Below are 24492 nucleotides of genomic sequence, written 5' to 3'. Positions count from 1 at the left end.
CTATCATTTATTTACTTTTGTAATATTAAATTTTGGTTTCAGCAATTTTTAATATATTCGTAAAATATATTTCTTAAACCTGTAGAAGAGCTCATTTTAGGCACTAAAAAGCAGTTAATTGAAATCTTTCAATGGTCATTTTACCCGATTTTAAAAAATCATTTGACTGCACCTCGGTAAAAACTTATTTCAGGGCGTACCCTAACGAACGTTTGCACTGTGTTGAAATGCAACAACGTAGGCATGATGTTTGACAAATACGGAGTTTGAAGTATTGGAAAGTGCGCTAGGTTTTTTAATGGGTGTAACTTAGACCTGACAGAAAACATTGTTCAAATTCGTTCCGGTCACTTCAGTATATGTTCAAATCAATCCTGTCCAGCAAACGACAAAATTAGGGCCTACACCACCCATTTGGAAATGATATTAGTGATTTAGTGTGCACGAAATGATGGCAAAAACGACAGTGAGAATGAAAATCATACACGAATAAATTTGTTGTTGCATTGATCAGCTATTTTCCGCCTTTAGTGATTTCATCGCAACCAGATTTAAACTATTGTACGCAAATGCTATAGTGCATGCTCTATGCTTGTACAGTATTCTTTTAGTTGAATTTCGTTTATGTCATTGCGCCTATTTAGAAACAATAGGAACCTATTTTGTACATTTTACCCACCTATATAGGCGCCTAAAACTTATTTTTTGGGACCTAAAGATCAGATTTCTACTGATAGCAATTCAGTTTAGTGTAACGAAGGATGAGATTGGTTCATTCATTAACACACGAATGCAGATGGTCCACATACAACTAAAGTGAGGTCTACGCAAGTTAAAGTTAATAAATCTGAATTGTCTTAAAAACCATTTGGATCATGCAACGTCTTTAAATATATTTCTCCCAAGACTTACAGTAAATAGTTACTCAATTTTCAGCAAAAATTGAAATAACAATGTCACAGACATGAACCAGGTAAGGAGGAAGAGAAGAAAATAGCGAAAGCTATACTACTCAGAACGGAGGCACTATAAATCCAAAGTGGATTCATTGCACTAAAACAGGTCGAAGTAAACGGCGCCATGGTCAAAAGAATATTATATAGGCAAATATATCCATACTCTGGTACATACACAGTCAGACAAATACATACATATTTTTATCGGCACACTTTATCTTGGTGCATTTGTGTACGGGAGTGAGGAGTAAGGAGGGAGCTGTCCCGGTTCCGATAGTGCTGCCAACTGAATGAAAATGAAATCTGAATTTAATCGAGAATATGATCGATATGAAGTTTCTAAACCGTTATTATCTTAAGCCAACAACTATGTCACATACACATTATACAACATTATATAACATTTCTCGATGCGAATCTTGTTCCTAGCATGAATTCTATAGTTTGGCTTTGCTGTGTAAACAACAACAGTACTAGTACGTAAAGTGTACGCCAGATGTCACACAACGATGCTTAAGCGATTCATAGTTTGTGTTTCAAAGGTTGCCAGTACGAATCTCGAAGATTGCCGAGGTCAACCGATTCAGCACTAGGGTGTAAATGCACCAAGATAAAGTGTGCCGATAATACATACATACATACATACATACATACACTCAAAAAATACATGGTATTGTTTGTTATTCGCATTCAATACAGAGAAGAGCATCCAAGTAAAAATTTTAGTGATAATTAATTAAACCCAGTGGCTATTTCGATACGGCGATATAAAAGGTGTTAAATAATACACTTTATCATGGTGCATTTATGAGTAAAATAGAGAGAACACCTATCTGCCAGAATAAGATGAAGCAACTCTTTAGGTGAACACCTAGTTCAGGTTTCATATGTAGCACGAATCGAAATGGGCAGTCCCCAGCTGCAAATGAAGCGCGTTTGAAGCACTCGTCCGATTTTCAAAGTAATCATGATTGTAGGTTTGTAGGTTTAGTGCTATGTGTAGTAAGCAGTGTAGTTCATCTAATAAAAACTTAGTGCCATTATCTCAGAAGATAGTGATGCCATGAAAAAGTACTCTAAGTCTGATTATGAGCCCCTTGGTACCATTAATGTTACTCGAGTTAAATTACTCTATTAAGTTTGACATTAAAGCATTGTTAAAATTACTTCTTTGCTAGAAGAATGTAAAAATAGCAGTTCTTAAAACAGTGTTTAAGACATACCGGCTTTCTCTCTCAGAGAGAGAGAGAGAGAGAGAGAGAGAAAGAAAGAAAGAGAAAGAGAGAGATATGCATAAAAGTGAAATCTGAGATCCTTGTCATTCGTATTCCACGTCAAACTGGAGGCCCCGCGACTATGATCATGATGTCAACAGTTACATAAAAGTCTAAATGTTTTCTTTTTTCAAATCTGATAGTTAGCATATTATTCATGGCGATCAATGTACTGTAAATTGGAACGATATATATAAAACACGAGATATACCCTCACAGAATAATATGAAAACATATCGTCGTTGCCGGGACGAAACCTCCTATGTGATAATATTTTTGGAGATATACTGGCCCGCAGCACTTACATTATGAAGAGCGAGAATGCCTTGACAACTGTCACACAATATTGCACCTTAGATGACAGAATCTTACCGGCCAAAGTTCTAAGCTAAAATACTTCACATAGGAGGTTTTGTTCCGGCAACGACGATATATAGTTAACCACTTATCCTCATTTTTACTAAATTCGTATATGAAAAAAGAAACAAGCTGAAGAACTGTAAATGAATGCCACAATTCCTCAAGTAACTAACAATGTAAACAGGAATTGGATACACGAGGGATCAGGCTTATAAAATAAACAGAAGAGAAAATATCGATTACATTTCCCAGTGTGTGAAATATATGAAAAATTCTATACAAAAGTTACGAATAATTTGATATTCAAGTATTACATATGTGATCGAACAATATAATAAATACTGATACGTACTGTTAAAATCTTCCAGCAGTACATAAAGTTTAATATATTTCCTTTTGATACGCTCTCTTGATAGCTACGCCGTCAAATCACCACATTCCAGGGCACATTTTACCGTTTGAAGAAATGACTATCAGAAAACACGGTTGTCTTTGTCATTCTTACTTACGTCATACTGTTGCCGTAAGATCACGTGACCACAGAAGCTGTCTTGCACTCTTCTTGGCGCATGAACGTGGACTGGCAAGAAAGGACAGGCTCACACATACATTCCGTCCAATCACCATAGCAACCGTGTGTTTACAACTTTGATTATTCGGTCATCGCGCCCAGGCTTTGCACAAGCGCACTGCGGGTTGGCAGACTTCTCGCAAGGCAGGAACTTGATGTCATCCATGCGGATCAGAATTTATGGGTCACTAACGAGTTCATAAATTATTGGATGACTGAGTCTCGCTAGATACGGTATACCAATTACAGGTCAATCTGAACTCATTAATCTCCATTCCTAGGTCTACAGTCGAGTAGAATGTTAACCTAATATTAGAATGTTATGCTATTGTTCACTTTTGGACATGGGCATTGATCGATAGAGAACAAGAAACATACCTTAATATTATTCAGTCCAATGATGGCATGGCGGCATATTATTTTTAGAAAGTTTAAAATTCTACAGAATACTACAATTATAAATTACCTTGTGTATTAGTATTATTTCATTTTCGTAATGTACTTCTTATTCTTACACAGCTTTTCTCCACACCTATGGGGTCGCGAGTGCAAACTGCAGCGCACATGTTGATTTGGCCCTGTTTTACGGCTGGATGGCGTTCCTGACGCCAACCCTATATGCAGGGATGTAATCACTATTGCGTGTTTCAGTGGCGGTTGGTAGTGTAGTTTGGTGTGGTGTGTGAATATGAAGGGGAAAGTGTTGGAACAAACACAAACACCCAGTCCCCAGGCCAGTAGAACTAATCAGCAGCGATTAAAATGCCCGACCCGGCCGGGAATCGAACCGAAGGCCTCGACGCTGAGCATTCAGCCAATGAGTCGGACTCATTTTCGTAATGTACATCACAGGTGACATATAAAAACTAGTACCATACACACAGCAATGTTATATTAGTACCACATGCTTCTAAATATAACTAAAAACAATAACATTTTATGTCGCAAATAATTCTTGTTTCCCTCATTCAATGGGATCGGAAGATGAGGAGGATTTGACTCAGTTTTACGACGACATCCTCCTCCTGACACCAACCTTATATGGATGGATATGTGTTTCTGATATATATATATATAGAGAGAGAGAGAGAGAGAGAGAGTATATTTCACAATTTTGAAATCGAAGAGCGAGATATAAGAGGATAATTACGAAATCGAACTTGATTAAACCTAACATACCTCTTATGTACCGGAAGACCGAGTGAGCTGGCCGTGCGGTTAGAGTCGCGTAGCAGTGAGCTCGCATCTGGGAGATGGTGTTCGAATCACAGTGCTGAAGACGGTTTTCCGCAGTTTACCATTTTCACACCAGGCGAATTAAGGCCATGGTCGTTACCTTCTCAGTCCTATCTCAGCGTTGCCGAAAACCGTCCATGTGTTGGTGCGACGTTAAACCACTAGAAAAAAAATGTGTTGAGAGAGTTCAGTTTCGAGCTCCGGGTGCTTCCCTTTTTTCGGCCTCCAGAACGCTTTTCTTGATTTGAAGGTATTCATGAGCAACTTTCTGTCTTCGTCAGTGGCGTACGGTACAAGTTCGTCACAATAAACATCAACTGGTGGGGCGATTTACGTGTTTCTCCGCGAAATCAATTATTCTGAATTTAAAATATTCCGTAAGACTAAGACACTTCTCCTTGACTCATGAACAAGCCAAGTCACGCTGAAAAGCAATATATCCTGCACTGAATCTTACACCTTACGTCTAACAGACGTTCATTCGCGTAATCTCCGCAATGCTATAACCCATGCGTTGTCGCTGATGATCATCCAACTCCTTCAAAAAGGATTAACTCTCGACATGTTGCCATCTTCACGACACTGGTGTCTGTGACAGACTGCTCAGCTACGCCGCAGCTAACCGCAACGCTCAGAGGTCATATGGGACACCCCTTTCCGTGACTTTCGGTCACTCGGTGTATATCTAGCAGTCGCCAATCTCACGCACTCTACTTCTCGTTATGGAATAAGGGACAAAAATAATGTACATGTATCTGCTAGTGGCATAATTTTTCTGCTTTTCTTCAATTTATAGATATGTAACAGAAATTATAATTATGAGATATAGTGTGCTTCTAATTAACTCATAGTTTCTTCGCTTTGTTTGCCCCTAACCTTGCCGTTGTGCAATCTGCTGTTGGAGTAGTTGGGAAGGATTCTTTTTTTTTTTTTTTTTTTGCTTTACGTCGCACCGACACAGATAGGTCTTATGGCGACGATGGGACAGGAAAGGGCTAGGAGTGGGAAGGAAGCGGCCGTGGCCTTAATTAAGGTACAGCCCCGGCATTTGCCTGGTGTGAAAATGGGAAACCACGGAAAACCACTTTCAGGGCTGCCGACAGTGGGGTTCGAACCTATCTCCCGAATACTGGATACTGGCCGCACTTAAGCGACTGCAGCTATCGAGCTCGGTGGGGGAAGGATATGGCGGCTGCACCGACTTCGGCCACACTGTAGCAACAGTCTATAGATACTGTAGTATAAACATGCTATGTGCCAACGCGTGGTAATAAATCACACTTTTGCAGCTAGACTAACAGGACACAGTTGAGGAGCCAATGAAATTGTTTGGAGCAAGTCACCTGCATTCCACAGAGGGTACCAGTATCGAAAAGATCATGCCAGCAAGGATAATAATACACAGTGGGGGTGTATCAATGTACACAGGTTTTATCGTAAACACTGCTAGATAGCAAGGAGGATGTAGTGTTCAGTGAGTCACCATAAAAATGTATAGCCGGTGTGTAGATAAATGAAACCAACAAGGAAGAGAGCACGAGGATGGTAAGTTAATTCTCGTGGATACAATGATAATATATTATTATTATATTATTATATTAGCTCATGTCAGAATGCATGGTGCTCTATAAACACTATGTTTCACGAGCAAACGCATAATACAGATGGTTGGCTCACATCACGCTATTAACAGTCCTGACAGTTCTCTTTTTCACACTATCAAAGACCAGGGCTGGAAAAGACTTACCAAAACGCACCCTATTACAAATCACACTATTTAGAAATGTGAATCGTATAAAAACCTTACCTCCTATGACTTTTCTAGAATTTACTTTATGTCGCATCGACACATACAGGTCTTATGGTGACGATGGGATAGGAGAGGTCTAGGAGTGTGAAGGAACCGGCAATGGTCTTAACTAAGGTACAGCCACAGCATTTACCTGTTTTGAACATGGAAAACCACGGAAAACCATATTCAGGACTGCCGACAGTGGGGTTCTAACCCACTATCTCCCGAATTCAAGTTCTCAGCTGCGCATGGACACGTTTTGATCATAGAGCTGAATCGCTAGATGAAGAATAATGAACTGATATTCAGGATCGGTAAAAGCTACCATAAAACAGATAATTTTAACCATGGCAGAAGTAATAATAATCGACAGCCTGTTTCCAGTCATTCGACCGGGTCAGGAATGGAATGAATGAAGCCCCCATCTAGTGGCGAGGACAGGAAATGTGCCGACTGCCGAAGACTGTCCTACTCCTCTGGGGCAATGATAAATGGCTGACGGTTGAAATGTTAATGGGGAGAGTTGCTGGAATAAAAGATGGCAGGGAAAACCGGAGTATCGGGAGAAAAACCTGTCCCGTCTCCGCTTTGTGCAGCACAAATCTGACATGGAGTGATCGGGATTTGAACCACGGTATCATAGCAGAAATGAGTTGTTTAAATATGGGGAAAAGGGCGTTCCGTATTCTGTTAAAACGGGACAGTATTTCAGACCTTCAAATACGGGAAGTCCCGTATAATAAGGGACTCTTGGCAATCCTAGCCGATGGCGCCAGGGGATAAAATATCATCATAAAAATTGACACACGTATGAATACATTATCCACGGTACAGACAGTGGCGGTAGGCTCTCAGGAGCACATGAGCACGTGAACACCTAGTTCTAATGCATATTCTCGCATCCATGGATAATTCAAAATTGTTTCCTTTGTTTCTGTCTCATTTCATCAATCGATCGAAAGTATTCGACTTATATTGAAGTTTCATTACACTGACAGCTGTTCGTTTCGACTGACAATGCAGGGAGCACACTCGAGATTTTGCTACGAGCCTGAAGACTATACGCATGCGCATGAAGATGACGTCATGGTTTAAGCACAGATATCTCCATAAGTAAGGAGCACGGTTAGGTACGTGCCTTTCAGTTTACAACTACCCTCAAACAAGTGATGGTATTACAGTTGACCACAAGGGTCCGCCACTTCCCATGTTACTGTTGGCCACAGCTCCCAGAAGTTACTATTGCATTACATCACTGCAAGATTTCGCTAGTAGGTAATTTTGAACACACGGGAAGAAGTTTGCTTTACATTGTAGGTGGAGAATCGTTTCAATCTGAGTACTGATAAATGTGGTAATTGCACGCACTATTTTTACGCTTGCTGTCATATTTAGGTGAACTTCGTGCTATGTCAATCCAAGAATAGTGTTCGCATCTTTTAATATTCGCTAGACTACATCATTGTAGCAAAATTGTTGTGAATGTTACTTTTACCGAGCCAACTACTGAACCTGCCAACTTGGGGTCAGAAATCCGTCTGAGCCACTCAGCCCGGCAGTCGTAATTTTAGTTTTGTTGCACACTCATTGATTAGTCTCGGAAAAATGCATCCTCGGTTATAGGAGTTCTACCAAATTATGAGTGGAGAAGCAACCGTACAAGAAACGTTTAGTGAAATGATTTAAGTAAGTTATTTTGTACTGATTTGAATTCTACTTTGGTATATTTGAGACGTGAACACACATTTTGTTGTGAAACCCCTAAAAGTTTTGTCACGAGCCGCCAATGGGTACAGAAATATACATAAAATAATTATTACAAGCTCTATCCAAATATTTTTCCACTACTGTGCTCTCAAACATGAGCGTTTCGGTGTTTTTGTAACTGGAAAAAGGTATGAATGAAAAGAAAGGAAGAGCTCGCCCCAGTACTCGTCACGTTCCGGATGTTCGTGAAGAACTTGCGAGCGAGACGTTCGTGCCACACGGTTTGCCTACCTCCAAGGCCACACGAGAAGAGAGGTAAGAAGTTGTTGGTTCAATTACAGGGCGCGGCTGAGCTGAGAGGAACAGGTGTGCCCTTCAAGGGGTGACAGCCACACCCACATACAGCTCATTTCCTTCGCCCTCCTTCACAAAGGAGATGAGGAAACTATGAAATACATTTCAATTAGAGAAAGTGGTAATGTCACTTCCCAGCTTTCATTAAAATATCTCCACTTCTATGTATACAAGCTCTCTGTTGTCAGCTCTAAAAGGCTTGACCTTACACGGAAAGGCCATTCCCTTCTTTGGTAATTTAAAATATTAGAGTAGATCGGGGAAAGATATCCAATTTTGTGTTTTGGGGATAAAAATGTATATGAAAACTGAAGGTTTGAATTCGACATGAAACAAGTATATTTTGCGTAGTTTTCTATATAGACCAGTTTGCGGTGCCATATCATTTGTTATGTTATAATTTAGGCATTTATGATTTAAAAAACCGTCATCACACACCGAGCATCGGAGTAAGATGGCAATTATTATTATTATTATTATTATTATTATTATTATTATTATTATTATTATTATTATTATTATTATTATTATTATTATTATTATTGCAGTTGCTTTACGTCGCACCGACACATATAGGTTTTATGGCGACGATGGGACAGGAACGGGCTAGGAGTGGGAAGGAAGCGGCCGTGGCCTTCATTAAGGTACAGCCCCAGCATTTGTCTGGTGTGAAAATGGAAAACCACGGAAAACCATCTTCAGGGCTGCCGACAGTGGGGTTCGAACCTACTATCTCCCGAATACTGGATACTGGCCGAGACTGCAGCTATCGAGCTCGGTAAGATGGCAATTAGTCCGGCCCCGCGGTGTAGGGGGCAACGCGTCTGCCCGTTACCCGGCGGCCGCGGGTTCGATTCCCGGCTAGGTCAGGGTTTTTAATTGTAAATGATTAATATCCCCTGGCCTGGGGACTGGGTGTTTGTGTCGTTTTAACGTTCCTTTCCTCACATTCAATACTCTACACTTCATCCATTCCGGACAAAAGATCTCTATAGGTCGACGCCCCGAATAAATAGCATTAAAAGAAGATGGCAATTACATCGGGATCATTCAGAGTACGAATAACCTGAATGTAGGTAATTTTCAAACCATATTTACTATGATTTAAAAATGAAACGTTCTTCTTTCTTAATCCGTTTACCCTCCAGGGTTGGTTTTTCCCTCAGACTTAGCGATGGATCCGACCTCTATTGCCTCAAGGGCAGTGTGCTGGAGCGTGAAACTTTGGGTCGGGGGATACCACAGGAAGGAGGACCAGTACCTCGCCCAGGCGGCCTCACCTGCTATTCTGAACAGGGGTCTTGTTGGGAAATGGCAATATTGGAAGGGATAGACAAGGAATAGGGAAGGAAGCAGCCGTGGCTTTAAGTTAGGTACCATCGCGGCATTTACCTGAAGGAGAAGTGAGAAACCACGGAAAACCACTTCGCGGATGGCTGAGGAGGGAATCGAATGCCCCTCTATTCAACTGACCTCGCGAGGCTGAGTAGACCCCGTTCCAGCCCTCGTACCACTTTTCAAATGTCGTGGCAGAGCCGGGGATCGAATCCGGACCTCCAGGGATGGCAGCTAATCACACTCACCACTACACCACAGAGGCGCACAAAATGAAAAGTATGAAAGAATATCGTAACCATACGAAACCAATTGTAAGGTAGACTCCTGGATAAGAATACATCATCGCGGGTACTGCATGTACTATCTGAATTTGTTCAGGATTGATGTAACCATTAATCGCAAGACATTCAATGCATTCAGTCTACCAGTGGTCCATGTTCATCACAATTTAGAGCGGACTCACCAATACAGTTACGGTCATTATCTGGCCAGCTTTTTTTAATAGATCGACTTTGAGCCTATTTCTTGTTTTTATATTTCTCTCGTCGAGCTCTTGCATCTTCTACTACAGAATGACAGGAAACAAACTTTGAAATTAATCAGATACTACGTACTATGTGGACCCATGGCTTGCTACTTACCGTCGTTTTTCTCTGGACGTCGTTTCCGAGTTCTGTATTTAAACATGTTGTTATTATTTCCTTGTTTTCCTTTTATTTTCGAAACACCCAGTTTCCAAGGCAGTGGAAATAAACAATTAAGATTAAAATCCCAGACCCGGCCGGGAATCGAACCCGGGGCCCTTGAACCTAAGATCAGCATGCTAACCATTTAACCACGGAGCCGGACTCTTAAGACGAGCTGAAACAATACTTCTCCCCGGTGCTAACGTATTCCATGGCCATGTGTAGACGATCTTCGAACCAGTGACCCCTGCCTGATGTCCTAATAATTACACCTATGTATTTTCCTACGATAGGTAAATTGTATATGTGGCTAATCGACATCTTACCCCGCAGAAAGAGTGGCATAGGAGTGAGATGTCAGCTTACGTCAAGTATACAGTAGCCTACTACTAAAACGTTTTTATTCCGTCCCTGAAGGGGACAGGCGGGCCTCCAAGACGGTAACGCCGTCTCTCAGGCCAGGGAGACGTTCGGAGAAGGTGAGGGGGTTGGTGGCCGTGGCCTATGCTAGGAACTGCCGCGGCATTCCCCTAAGTGCAGGAGAATAGAAAACCACGGAAAACCGTTCTCAGGACAGCCGACGGTGGGGACCATCCCTTCTCCATCTCACGAATACAGGGGTGTAGACCTGCTCTGCTTGGTCGGTCGGTCGGAGTGCAGATTTGACAGACCTCGGACCAACTAATATGACTAATAATGTTTACTGCAGTCTAAGACTAAAATAATTGAAAATAATAATAATAATAATAATAATAATAATAATAATAATAATAATAATAATAATAATAATAATATATTCTTAAAAATTATTAGGGATTACTACTTCATGTGGAATAAGCCAATTTATACGGCCAGACGACTTTCCTGACGCCAACCCTATGCGGAGGTATGATGCACTATTGTGTTTTTAAACTGTTTTGGTAATAAGTAAGTATTATACTTCAAAAAGAAACAACTTAATTAAAAATTAGAATGACGTGTTGCATTCTTGAACGAACATCGTCATATTCCATCAAATCACACTAAAATATTTAGAAATGTATGAAAATTTAAGTTTATGCATTATTGTTATTGCTTGGGTGGAGAGAAAAGAGATCTTCATTAAGATCTAGATTTCAAGTTCCTAAGTATTTAAACAGAAAACAGAAAACATAGAAGTTTATACATTTATAATTATTTGAGTGGGAAGGAAGCGGCCGTGGCCTTAATTAAAGTACAGCCCTAGCATTCGCCTGGTATGAAAATGGGAAACCACGGAAAACTATCTTCAGGGCTGCCGACAGTGGGTTCGAACCCACAATCTCCCGAATGTAAGCTGATAGCTACGTGACCCAAACCGTGCAACCACTTAGTTGTCCCTGGATATATCTGCAGGGCTGTGATTTAATTACGATGGATGCACTTGATGTATCAGTACGCTCCGTCAGCCATGTAAGAAGCTATTTTTAAAGAAATCAACGGCTTTAATCTTTTTATGTACTAACCAATTCTACAAGAAAAGTCGCAATACGAGAGCCCATTATTGTTTATTTGGATACAACATCGTTAATATTAATATTTTCTGAACTAATTGGTGGCATTTTTATTAGGTACTAACTGTATTACCCGGCTACTGTGTTGTTTACTATTAGGATTTTATTAACTGTTAATTATGTCTGGCGTGAAGTTTTGTATTTATTCAGTCTTAGTTTATTTATTTTCGCGTAATTTATTTCCTTGCAGCGCGGATTATCTGAGAAGCAGCTGATCCTTTCAAATTAATAATAAAAATAAATTATAACTGTATATCGCGCCATAGTTGTAAAGCACATGATTCGAACTGTCACTGGGATGGCCACCAGTCAATCAAGAGACTCCAAAAAATGTGCATTCAGCAGTAATCTGTCAGTCAGTTTGGAACTTTTTTCACCCCTTCTCAACCCCCATGCTGAAAGAGAATGAACTTGGACATAAAAACGGCATGCAGAGTAACTATTCGTCTCAGCGACCCCGAAAACAATGGATTCGACTCCCGTTTACTGTTATGTCAAACCTTCCCCTAGAGGTGCTAGGGGTGTCTTACCCCCACAGTATTCGTTTAAAGATAAGTCAGATATATAGCAAGTTTTGCTGAGAGCTATCCATAATCTTGGTAATTTTGGACATCCTTTTTGAGCCTTTATCAACGCCCATTCCAGTTGGTGCTGAACCAGGACTTAAAAGTCATGCAGAGCATCACAGTTCATCTCAGCGACCCCGAAAACTATGGATTCAACATAGGTAGTTTTCGATTATTTTTACTTTCCATCCCCTTGCCTAAAGATGCTAGGTGTGTAATACCCTCACAGTACTTTTTCAAGATAGTAAATACCAGATAAATAGGTAAATACCAACTTTGGTTGAGAGCTGTGATGGAACAAAGACACATAGGCCTACATCCATAATCTCGGTAATTTTATATCCAGAATCTCGTTAATTTTAGAAGCTTCTTTTTCACCCCTTCTCATCCCCATGCCCATGGGGCTGTACTTTGATTAAATGGCGTCCAAGAGTGTCACAGTTTGTCTCAGCGATCCCGAAAACTATTGATTCAACACATATACAAAATCGGTCGATTTCGATTATTTTTACATTTCACCCCTACCCTAGGCGTCTCTTACCCCCCACAGTATTTTTTCCAAACAGCAAGTTATATCAATTTTGATTCAGAGTTATGCTGTAACATACGCATATAGGTCCATTACCTCGGTCATTTTGAACTTTTTCTTTTTCCCACTTTCCATCACCCCTGTGCCAAGAAGGACCGAAGTTGGACTTAAAAGACATCCGGACTTGCACTATTCATCTCACCAATACCCGAAAAACATGGATTCGACATTATTTTCTATTATTTTTATATCTCACCCCCTCCCACCCCCACCATTAAGGATGCTATCTGTGTCTTACCCCCACGCGCTTTGTCTGCTGATAGTATGCCATAAGTGTACCAAGTTTGGTTGAAATCGCTCCGGTGGTTTGGGAGGAGATGTGATACATACATACATACATACATACATACATACATACATACATACATACATACATACATACATACATACATACATGCATACATACATACATAAGACAAGTGAATCAAAATGGACGGGACATATGGGTACAGTAGTGGAATTTTATTAACACGCTTATAATGCAAATACTATGACAGATTACGGAATTTGCGTATCCTACTTACTGCCTGAAGGAACCCCATCGCCGGTTGGGCAGGTTCTCGTGACTACTGTAAACAAAAACAATACAAGTAATTAGCAGTGGAAACTGGAGGTACAAATATAATTATTAAAAGCGTTCTCTCTTTCAGGTAAAATTACAGGACAAGTAATAGATTCTTAAATGTCATTTGGAAGGGTAAGAATATAGAGGGAGGATTAGAAATTTGTGGAAAATGACATCGCCATGTTCCTTTGCCTTTCAACTCATAAGGGAGGATGATGATTATCACTCGTAACCGATAAGAAATACATCCATTACATTTTTAAGTCCATAAGCTGCCTACGAAAGTTATTGTAGAAAATCTTCAAGGAAAAGCTCATAATATTCTAAAATGAAAAATGATCACTGACTGATGATTAAGTTTAAAACTCAGTAACACTATTGTCCCATGATCAAAGACTGAAGAGTAGTTCCCACCCTAGAAGAATGACTGTAACGGGTGAAAAAAGGGGCGAAGGCCATAGGTCTGAATAATTACAGACCCAGTTCTAACAAAAATCAAATAGTCGGGGACTGAAAATAATAAAAGCTAATCAACGGATGATTTTGAAAATGTTGAAGCTAATTTTTTCTATCAAAATATTCAATTCACCGTCACATCTTTAAATGAATATTTTCAAATGCTTCCAGAAAATATACTAACGCTTGTTCTTTGAGAAAAATGTCGCAGTTGTTGTTGTGTAAGGTCGACTGCATCTTACCTGGGACCGGAGCGCCTCAAGCTCGTTCTCAGCCACGTGTTGCGGCTTAGTCCCCCACCAGTGGGGCTGCTGAAACAAAGTACCATTACAGTAAGAAGTTGAATTATCTAAATAAATTATTCATCAATAGTAGTAAAATGCCAACGGCCGTAGCCGTGTTGAAACACCGGATCCCGTGAGATCTCCGAAGTTAAGCAACATTGGGCGTGGTCAAGAACTGGATGGGTTGCCACGCGCTGTTGGTGCGGGGTAAGAGAATGGAGGAGCGGAAAGGAACTGGCCACCCTACCGTACGTAAAGTCCGGCTCAGGCACACCTCTGCGGAGGTTCGGACCTGCCTTCGGGCAGAATACACCCTTACTTAGTAGTAAAATAAGAGACAGGAATGAAACCATCCTTGAAAGACTGAATGTTCAATTGGCTGTGAAAAAATATATGGAAAGGAAACTCGTATGGTTTCTGGTGGCGAGAGATACGAGTGGGTACGCCTGGAAAGGTAGCGTCCATGGACCTGAAGTACCTAATAGCAATGTTATTGGTTTTACATCTCATTAACTACGTTAGCGGTTTTCAGAGGCTGGAGGTGATGAAATTTTGTCTCGCAGGAGTTAATTTACTTGCTGTTAACTCTGCCATGAGGCGGACGTATTTGAATACATTCAAATACCACTATGCCTTTGCTGGCGAGATGCAGTGTTTACAGTGCACTATGTCTTCTGGTATGGGCTATATGAAATTTGTTATTTTCATTGATCTGTCTCAGTCTCATCCTTGGCTTTGACAATATGAAAGTGACTGAGGTATGAGTGATGCTAGTAATACCATTGCTTATGCAGCCAGTCCCTGTAATGAATGGTGTGAAAATATCGCTCATAGGATCGGTTGGTGCACGCATTTCAGTGGGCTTGGCAGACTGATATGTAATAGCAACGGCTGGCTCAGTGAGGAAAGCAACGGGAAACTACCTCACTCCTCATTTCCCTAGTACCCCTCTTCAGTGACGCCCAGGCTATTTATGACAGCTGTTGGCGGAGGTGCAGAGGATCAAACCAGCCTTCGGGCTGAATACCCAACATACAACAAATACCACTGGACTGAACTGGGATCGAACCTGTCAACTTTGGCTCACAAGGTCAGCGCTCTACTGTCTGAGCTACCCCGTCCGGCCCTCGAGGCACAGCTCCGACAATTATCTGATATGAAACTGGAAAACTATCGTCAGGGCTGTCGACGGCGGAGTTCGAACCTGCTATCTCCCGAATGCAAGTCTACAGCTTCAAGACTCGTACTGCGCAGCGAAGTCGCTCGGTGAGAGGAAATCCATTTACAATGGAATGGACACGTTTAGTAGATACCACAGGAGAAATGGTCCAGAAGATGACCGATTGGCCCGAATCTGGGTGTAGCTACGAGTATACAATGACTGGATGAGCAGCACAGTGCCCTTCAGTTCATAGGGTCCCGGGTTCAATTCTCGGCCGGGACGGAGATTTTAACCGCGTCTGGTTAATCAGGGACTCTGTGTTTTCGTCACAGTATTACATTGCACTACCAACCACAACAGAAACACACAATAGTCAATACCATCCCTCTATGTAAAGTTCGTGTCAGGAATGGCATCCAACCATAAAACTGGGCCTAAAAGGGAATTCTTTAAGGAACCAGCCAATCTACCGACGCGGTTCTCTCTCACTTAAGCACCCTTAAATGGCAATCTAATGGCACGGGTCTCTTTCATTGAAGCATCCTTAAATACCAACCGACTGCGCCAGGGCTTGGTCCCGTAACACTGAACAGAGAAGAAGGTGGGAGTCCGAACCGATTGCGCTATGCAGCTGATCAGGAGGCGGCACAACGGGAGATCTGGAGGATTACATGCAAGTTCGGTGGAAGGATTGTGGGAAGTAGATGCAAGAATTATATGGTACCCGCTTGGAAGTCTTAAAAGTAAACTAACTGCTCTGCTTCAGTAATAAGAGATGTAATGTTCTGTACCCGAGACTGTTGGCAGCTATAGGTGGGGAGCCCGACTCAGGCTCCATCTCGAGGTCCACAGCTTCTCCGTAACACTCATACTGCTCGCCATCTGACATACTGGAGCACTGGCTATAAACACAAACAACAAGAGTATTAGCTTACAGGGGAGTCATTCGAGACAAAAATGTAAAGAACAACTTCAAAACAATAGCCACTGAAAGTTGCTAAAACTTGGGATCATTACCTGTATTATAAACAGGATGCCGAACTCAATACTATAGAAAGCATGACGCCTGTTGCAAGCAGCGGCCATTTTGCTGGACGTATAGGCCTAGTATTCAATACTTAATAACATAATATATATAAAGTCTGTCTGTCTGTCTGTCTGTCTGTCTGTCTGTCTGTCTGTCTGTCTGTCTGTCTGTCTGTCTGTCTGTCTGTCTGTCTGTCTGTCTGTCTGTCTGTCTGTCTGTCTGTCTGTCTGTCTAACAAATCCATACCGTTCCATTAATCTGAACCAATTTTTCTATGCTTACTGTCTAGCGGGTAACCCCGTATACAAGAAATTTTACAGCCCTCTCCATTCCCTAGATTTAGACTCTTTGGCACATTAACATACGCTAATATAGGCGAAATATCGAATTTGCCATACGAGGACGAGACAAAGTTCAATTAAGCCTCACTACGTGAAGAACAAAACTAGGTAAGGCCCTATGGGTCCGGAAACCATGCTTTAAGGCCCTAAAACAAACAGTTACTGAGATATTGGCACCACACTAACCCCGCTCTACGAATCGGATGAAGAAATGACAGGCCGTAACCATAGCAACCTCAGCTCAAGGATTCTACAGTAGAATACAGGCCTAGTGTTCGAAGTAAGCACGTGCGTGAATGTAAGCTAGGCCAAGGAGAGATTCTGCTACATATTTGAGTTACAGTGTGGGAAAAATCACTGTGGGCGTAAACCATCCCAAGGGGTGGAGGTGGGGAGAGGATGGCATATAAAAATAATATAAAATAATGCCAAATCTATAGCTTTCGGGGTCGCTGAAATGAACTGTATGGCGTTAAAGTCCACGAGAGTTCAGAAGGAGTGAAGGGATGAAAAAGAAAATGTCCAAAATGACCAACAGGAGTGTTGATTCCATAGTTATCGGGGTCCCTAGGCGGATTGGTGACACTCCCAGTGACAGTATACATCATATCTATAGCGCAACGCGTAAACAGACACAGTTATAACCTACTTTTATTATTTGTCTGAAAGGATCAACTATTTCCCAGACAGTCCGAGGTGCCAAAAACGTTCGACGTGAAACTACATAAACCGAAATTAAAACTTACCCATACCATTTTTTTCTAAATACACAAAAGTGTTCATAACTCATCAATCAACGTTGCAATAAATAAATGTAAAAAATGTCACTTCAAACAGGTAATACAAATCACATAAGTAAACATCCAGAAAGAAGTACACGGAGCCAGACAGTACAGCTAGTTTAAAATAAAATTTATGCAGTGTAACACTGTCTTTGCTGGTGAGACCTAGTTTTTAAGTGCACTATTTATTCTGGTATGGGATAGAACAAATTTGTTACTTTCATTGACCTGTCACCGTCTCATCCTTGGCTTTGATAATAAGAAAATGTCTAAGGTATGAGTAGTGTTAGTATCACTATTGCTTATGCAGCCAGTCCCTGTTAATAACGGTGGTAGAATGACGCTCCTAGGGTCAGTTTGTGCGTGCATTTCAGAAGGCTTGGCAGTCTGATATATACTGTAATAGCAACTTCCAGCTCTGTGCGGAAAGCAACCTTACTCCTCATTTCCCTCGTATGCAGTGTTGCCAACTTAGCGAATTTTCCGCCAAATTTCGCGGATTTTTAAATAGAACAGCGGATAAATTTTCCATTTAGCGGACAGCGGATTTTTTGACGGATTTTCAAACTTCCTTCAGCGATTTTCACCTTTCATCACCAGGAGAGGAAAAAAGTACAACTTATTACGGCATAACAGTCTACTTATTCCCATTGTATTGAACTTATGCTGCATACTACCACTCGTTTTCTAGACCAGCTCTGGTCCACAGCCTCTGTCAGAATTTGTTACAATCGTTACTGCACTCTTGATGAGCCGGGTAGTGTCGTGTTTGATAACGTGTTTCTTTTGACATCAAGTTCTTTTTGGTACGTCGAAAGAAAAGGTTAAAAACTAGTCAGATATTTCGTAACGAATAGTTAAATAATTAAACTTTAAGAGACTAGTTGGTTGAGCTTCTCAGTGATGTCAAATACGGACGGTGCGTCTATTGGCAGTGCAATATAAATGCGAAATTGTTTGACATTAATTCTTTCCGCACTTGTCAAAAACAATGAAAACAGTAATGAAAGTGAAAATGCTTTCGAAATAGATTTCAAAATTTTCGTATGGTCTTTGCTGCTGTGGCTTCATATGAAACCACAGGACCTCAACTCAGCACATCTGCTTCAGAGCATGTAGTGCGCGGAGAAGAAGATGATGAACTCCTGTTCTGCAGCTGGTGAGTGTTGAGTTAATCTCTTTTATTAAAACAGCTGATATACGCTATTTTGCTTCGGTTCGAAATTTAGCGGAATTTAGCGGATTTTCAACTAAAATTTAGTATAGAAAAGATTTATGGGTTGGCAACACTGCTCGTATGCCTCTTCAGTGACGCTTAGGCCGTCGGTGAAAACTGATGACAGAGCTGTTGATCCAACCAGCCTTCGGGATGAATACTTAACATAGTGTGATACTGAGCCGAACCGTGATCGAATAAGTTTCTACGTTGTTCAATATATAGACTCATCGATATTATCAGCTGGTAAGATGAGGAAAATGACATATGGTATGATATGATGATATACGCTACGTTGATACATGGGGAGGAATGGAGAATCCTTGTGAACACTAAGATTAGAATCTATAATTTCAAGGTGTTCATCTAGCTAGCATGATATTCCTACCGATTGAGCTATTGAAGCAACAGATTCTTATCAAACGTTCCAGCATGCTACCATCCATTCCAATGACCATTACTAAGACATTCATAGACTGCTGTTAAGGACAAAATAAAATTTGCCTACGAAGAAAAATCTGAAGACGCATCCGCTCTCAAGTACTAATTATCTGCTCTCTATTGAGTCATCAACACGACAAGGACTGAATTACTATGAATTACCTTGATAGTTCCCAGCATTCACCGCCAGTCATATCAGAAACCAACCTTTATATATATATTAACTTGGAAGACAAAGTATCTTAAAGCAGTCTTCATTTGAGAGGAAAAAGAGATGAAGGCATGACCATCCTTGAGTTTCGAACCAGACTACTAAAATCTCCAGCTGTGACCAGTAACAATTTTTCGGAATGGTCAATTTAATAACAAAGAACTGATTATGATTCTCTCGTGCAGCTTATACATTAATTTATGCCAAATATGATGTTTTAAAAGAGTAACTATTGTGGAAAACAAAGAACGTGATGCTTCAAATTACAAAAATTATAATGATGGTTAGTATTGTTATTAATGAGTACCCTAGTTAGAAGTCTCACTGTATCGGTGAACTTGAACTAAGAAAAACTGTGACCCTGAACCGGGATTCTCAATTCTCGCCGCCTTAACTTTCTTTACTGCCGCCATAATTTATAGACTCACTTGTAATTAACAGGCGGCTTTGCATGAGACAATACCTTAAACTACGATCTTACGTAAGTGCTGATAACTGGAAGATTGTGTATGGTTCCGTTTAAAATGGTCTGTATCGCTTACAGTGGTATTTAAATGCAAGATTGTCGATACATCCCTGACTTTAAAAATTGTGCAATGCTGAAAGGTGATGAAGGTGTTTCAAAGTTCAAAGTGTAACAGAGATACTCATGCCATCACTAAAGAAACATGTTTTCTTCGGAGAGGGAATGTTGATGTTTTGTGGGAAATACAATGTCTTTCCTTTACAGGTTTTATAGTGTAGTTTAGCGATGACTGAAATTTGAAAGTTAGAAACTGTTCATCCTATCACTGTGATCGTTTTACAAATAAGTGGTATCAGCTACATAAGAACAGTCATGAAGTTTAAGTTGTTCTTATATTTTTGAGTTATTGGGTATTTTATGAAATTATTAAGTACTCTACTACAAAAGATCCTAGTGTAACAATTTTTGTGATACTGCATTGAACGTGGTGCTCGCAAGCTTCACCATCTCCTAATTTGCTTTTGAGTTGTGGGTGAAATGAGTATTATTGACATTATGGCTGTAAATGTGTTAATGCAATTTCGTTTCCTTTCACGCAAGACAGTCACTCATTATACAATTGAAAACATAATACCATAGTAACTTCTGTTTTCTGTGTGCTGATGTACATCTATATCAAATTTCAAGTTCATAGCACAAAAGCTGCGACTGTAGGAACTTTTTGAAGGGTTTTTGGTCAAATGGCTATCTAACAGTTTGTGGACAACCAAACAATCTGACTACTTATCCGCCAACAACAGTTACACAATGCTATTGCTGCATTATACTAGGACTTGGGCATCTTTATTAACAGAGTCATGAGGTCTCTCTGAAAAACAGCACCCTTATGCCAGGTATGCCGGTTCATACATTTCTAATTACTCATGGCTGAGACTAGGAGTGGGAAGGAAGCTGCTGTGATCTAATTTTCAGGTACTATACCAACATTCGCCTATAGCTAAAGTGGAGAATGTACGGAAATCCGTTTGTAGAGTGGTCAGGAGTGGGACGTTACGAGCGTTTAAGAGTGCTCTCATGAAGCCAGATAAAGGCGAAACCCCCTCTAGATGACGAAAAATATACGTGAGAAAATATCAGCGAAAAGAATAGTAGCCTGATACTTTTAGAATCTGTAATCCGATAGAGGTTTTAGATAACTTCAGTTAGGTAATCCTTTTATTTAAATATTAACTCTTCGCATTGCTCCGTAGCATTCCTCTGGGTCAAAGAGCTTTTGGCAAAGAGAAGGCTAATGTACTCGTCAAACGCGGTGTATCTGATGGTATGTTTACACAGCTACAACTCCCATCCACAAAGCAACAAATTTGTCGTCAGTGGTCTACGGTAGAGCTTATGATATGGTATCATCCAACATCCCTTCCAAACCATGGTTTTCAAAACTTCATCGATCACGAGATCTAATTGTTCCACGCATTCAAATGATGTTGCATCATCGTTAATGTCCTTCAAATCTTCATTGTATAGGCGTTACAGATTCATCACACTGTGAATGTCAGTATGCTGAGGATGTCTACCTCAACCATATCGTATTCAAGTGTAAGAGTTCTAGGATGCTTCTCGATACCTCTTTTTATCTGAACTGCAACATTTAATAGTCGCGTTCACTACCAGTGCTGCATTGATGTCGCAAAGACGAAACAATTTAATACTTAATGCTGATTTGAGAATCAGATTTTTATTCGTCACATCGTTACCAGCGGGTGGCTTATTCTCCGTCTCTCCTCCAAAAGCTGTGATCCAAATATATTTGTTATGTACTTGTTGAACGTAGTAGTTTTAACCGTTTTCCACTGTCAATTCATACTTGTATATATATAAAACTGCATTTTGCATCAATTGTACATTGATGAAAACAAAATGTTATTCAAACAAAGCTCAATATATATATAAATTAAAAGATAATTTAGGAGAAATGAGTACGTTATAGAGTAGAAAAGCACGACGTTGCACTTCCAACTTTGTATTTAATGGCTTCCATCCAAACAATGTACGTTTTTGAATATGTTCAGTGATAAGACTGGGAAAACAATAACACCTCGATCTCGGACTGCGATGACTTCCAGGAACTATTCTACACAATAGCGTTTCTCCAGTTGTGTGCCCACCTACTCGATGCCATGTTGAAATTTATGGCCCTCGGGCGAATATATTCGCCTTGGAAAGAGATAAAGGCTCCTTCCAACTCTCACAAGGAGAGAGAGAGAGAGAGAGAGAGAGAGAGAGAGAGAGAGAGGGTTTTTTTTTTTTGCTTTACGTCGCAGCGACACAGGTAGGTCTTATTGCGACGATGGTATAGGAAAGGCCTAGGAAGTGGACGGAAGCGGCTGTGGCCTTAATTAAGGTACAGCCCCGGCATTTGGCTGGTGTGAAAATGGGAAACCACGGAAAACCATCTTCAGGGCTGGCGACAATGGGGCTCGAATCCACTATCTCCCGATTACTGGATACTGGCCGCACTTAAGCGACTGCAACTATCGAGCTCGGTAGAAAGAGCGTCAATTTGTTTATTATTCACGAATACAAATACGTACAGCAGGGCTACGAAACCCTTTTGACGTAAAATAAAACCCTATGCTCCTTAATTAAGGCTTCCTTGCCACTCCTAGGTATTTCCTATCACATCGTCGCCGTAATACCTATCTTGTGTCGGTGCGACGTAAAGCAAATTGTAATAAAGAAAAAAAGAAAAAACACATTATAAAAACTACACCAAGAATTTAAGTACAGTACAGTATTTCCGAATCGGCAGCTCTGAAAATGGTTTTCCGTGGTTTCCCATTTTCACACCAGGCAAATGCTGGGGCTGTACCTTAATTAAGGCCACGGCCGCTTCCTTCCCACTCCTAGCCCTTCCCTGTCCCATCGTCGCCATAAGACCTGTCTGTGTCGGTACGACGTAAAGCAACTAGCAAAAAAAAAAAAAAGTATTTCCGAATAGTTGTGCAAGTCGATAAGCACGCAAGAAGGCATAGCCTATTTTCAGTATATGTTTTAATTCTTCCAGCGAGTAGGCCTAATATTGTTATTTATTTAGCTGAAACTGATAATATAGAGCGTACGAAAATTGCCGGCGAATAATCATAGGGATCAGGACAACTAAAATGAGGAAAGGGATGAACCCCCTAACTCACGATTGGTATCCAAATTCGACTGGAGCAAGAAGTCTGCGGTTCAAATATCCTTCGAAAGCGGCCCACACAAGTCTCTGGTAAGACCCCAGTTAGAGCATGGTTCCTGTGTATGAGACCCACATCAGGAATACTCGACACGAGAACGGGAAAAGATGCAAAGGAAATTAGCACGATTTGTTCTGGGTGATTTCCGACAAAAGAGTAGTGTTTACAAAAATGTTGCAAACTTCGGGCTGGTACGTTTCGAGCTGTCAATGGAGAGATGGCGTGAAATGGCAGTCTATGAATAAGGTTGAGCGGAGTTTTTAAAATTAAGAAGTATGATAATATGAAGATAAAGTTGGAATTCAAGAGGACAAATTGGGGCAAATATTCATTTATAGGACGAGGAGTAAGGGATTGAAATAGATTATCAAGGGGAATGTTCCATAAATTTCCAAGTTTTTTGAAAACACTTAAGAAAAACTGATAGGGTGCCTGCCACCAGGGCGACAGACCAAAATGCAGATGATTGATTGATTGATTGATTGATTGATTGATTGATTGATTGATTGATTGATTGATTGATTGATTGATTGATTGATTGATTGATTGATTGATTGATTGAAATGGCCATCTACAATATGTTACACGAGATTGGCTAGGGTGTCTTACCATAGCTGCCACAGCTCACCTCACATTGCGATACCCAAATTCCATTAGCTTTGGTCTATGCTCTTTTTTTCTCTTTTCTTCTTATGTAAAATGATTTTGTGCTATGTTAATGTCGAGTGATACATATTGAAGCGGCTCAGTGTGCGAAGCAGTCACGCTGATTGCGAGTTAACTGCGTTCAGTTGACTGTGCGAGTTAACGCCTTTGTCTGGAGTCAAGCCGAGTTTACAGCAGTCGCGTATTGTAACAGTCGACAGACTTGTGTTCGAACCCAACCAAAAGGAAATACTGAGAGATGAGACGTGCGTGTATAGCGAAGTGAAAGGTGAGATATGCCAATCAAGATTACGGAAGAAACGTCCGTTCCAAGTAAATACCGGCCAGCTCGGGACCTGCTGTGAGGATTAGAGACCTCGTAAATATCCACTAATTAGTCGAGTGTTGGCATTCACTGCCAAGTGTGTGTGTGTGTTAACTGGGTTAACCTACATTAAATTAGATCAATAAAACCAAAACCCCATGGTGCAACAGCCCCGAAAGGCCTTGGCCTACCAAGTGAACGTTGCTCAGCTCGAAGGCCTGCAGATTGTGAGGTGTCGTATGGTCAGCACGACTAATCCTCTCGGCCGTTCTTCTTGGCTTTCTAGACCGGAGCCGCTATCTCACCGTCATATAGCTCCTCAATTGTAATCACGTGTGCTGAGTAAACTTCGAACCAGCCCTCAGAACGAGGTA

The 24492-nt window shown here is 40.8% G+C and overlaps 1 protein-coding gene across 3 annotated transcripts in view; it reads right to left on the bottom strand.

The window, feature by feature from the left end:
• The window catches only part of nuf (rab11 family-interacting protein nuf), a 415530-nt gene that overhangs the window by 217481 nt on the left and 173557 nt on the right, over positions 1 to 24492 (bottom strand). For 2 of the 3 annotated variants that reach the window (XM_067135454.2, XM_067135456.2), the window contains exons 3-5: positions 16220 to 16330; positions 14225 to 14293; positions 13486 to 13530 (exon numbers count right to left, since the gene is read on the bottom strand). In XM_067135454.2, coding sequence (XP_066991555.2) covers positions 13486 to 13530; positions 14225 to 14293; positions 16220 to 16330 — 225 coding nt within the window. The remainder of the gene's footprint in view (positions 1 to 13485; positions 13531 to 14224; positions 14294 to 16219; positions 16331 to 24492) is intronic. The other variant, XM_067135455.2, reaches the window with a different exon arrangement.

This window comes from Anabrus simplex, chromosome 1 (genome assembly GCF_040414725.1).
Source record: "Anabrus simplex isolate iqAnaSimp1 chromosome 1, ASM4041472v1, whole genome shotgun sequence".
In the NCBI taxonomy this organism is placed as follows: Eukaryota; Metazoa; Arthropoda; class Insecta; order Orthoptera; family Tettigoniidae; genus Anabrus; species Anabrus simplex.
Note: the sequence above shows the minus strand (reverse complement) of the source record. Positions and strands in the feature narration are given on the sequence as shown.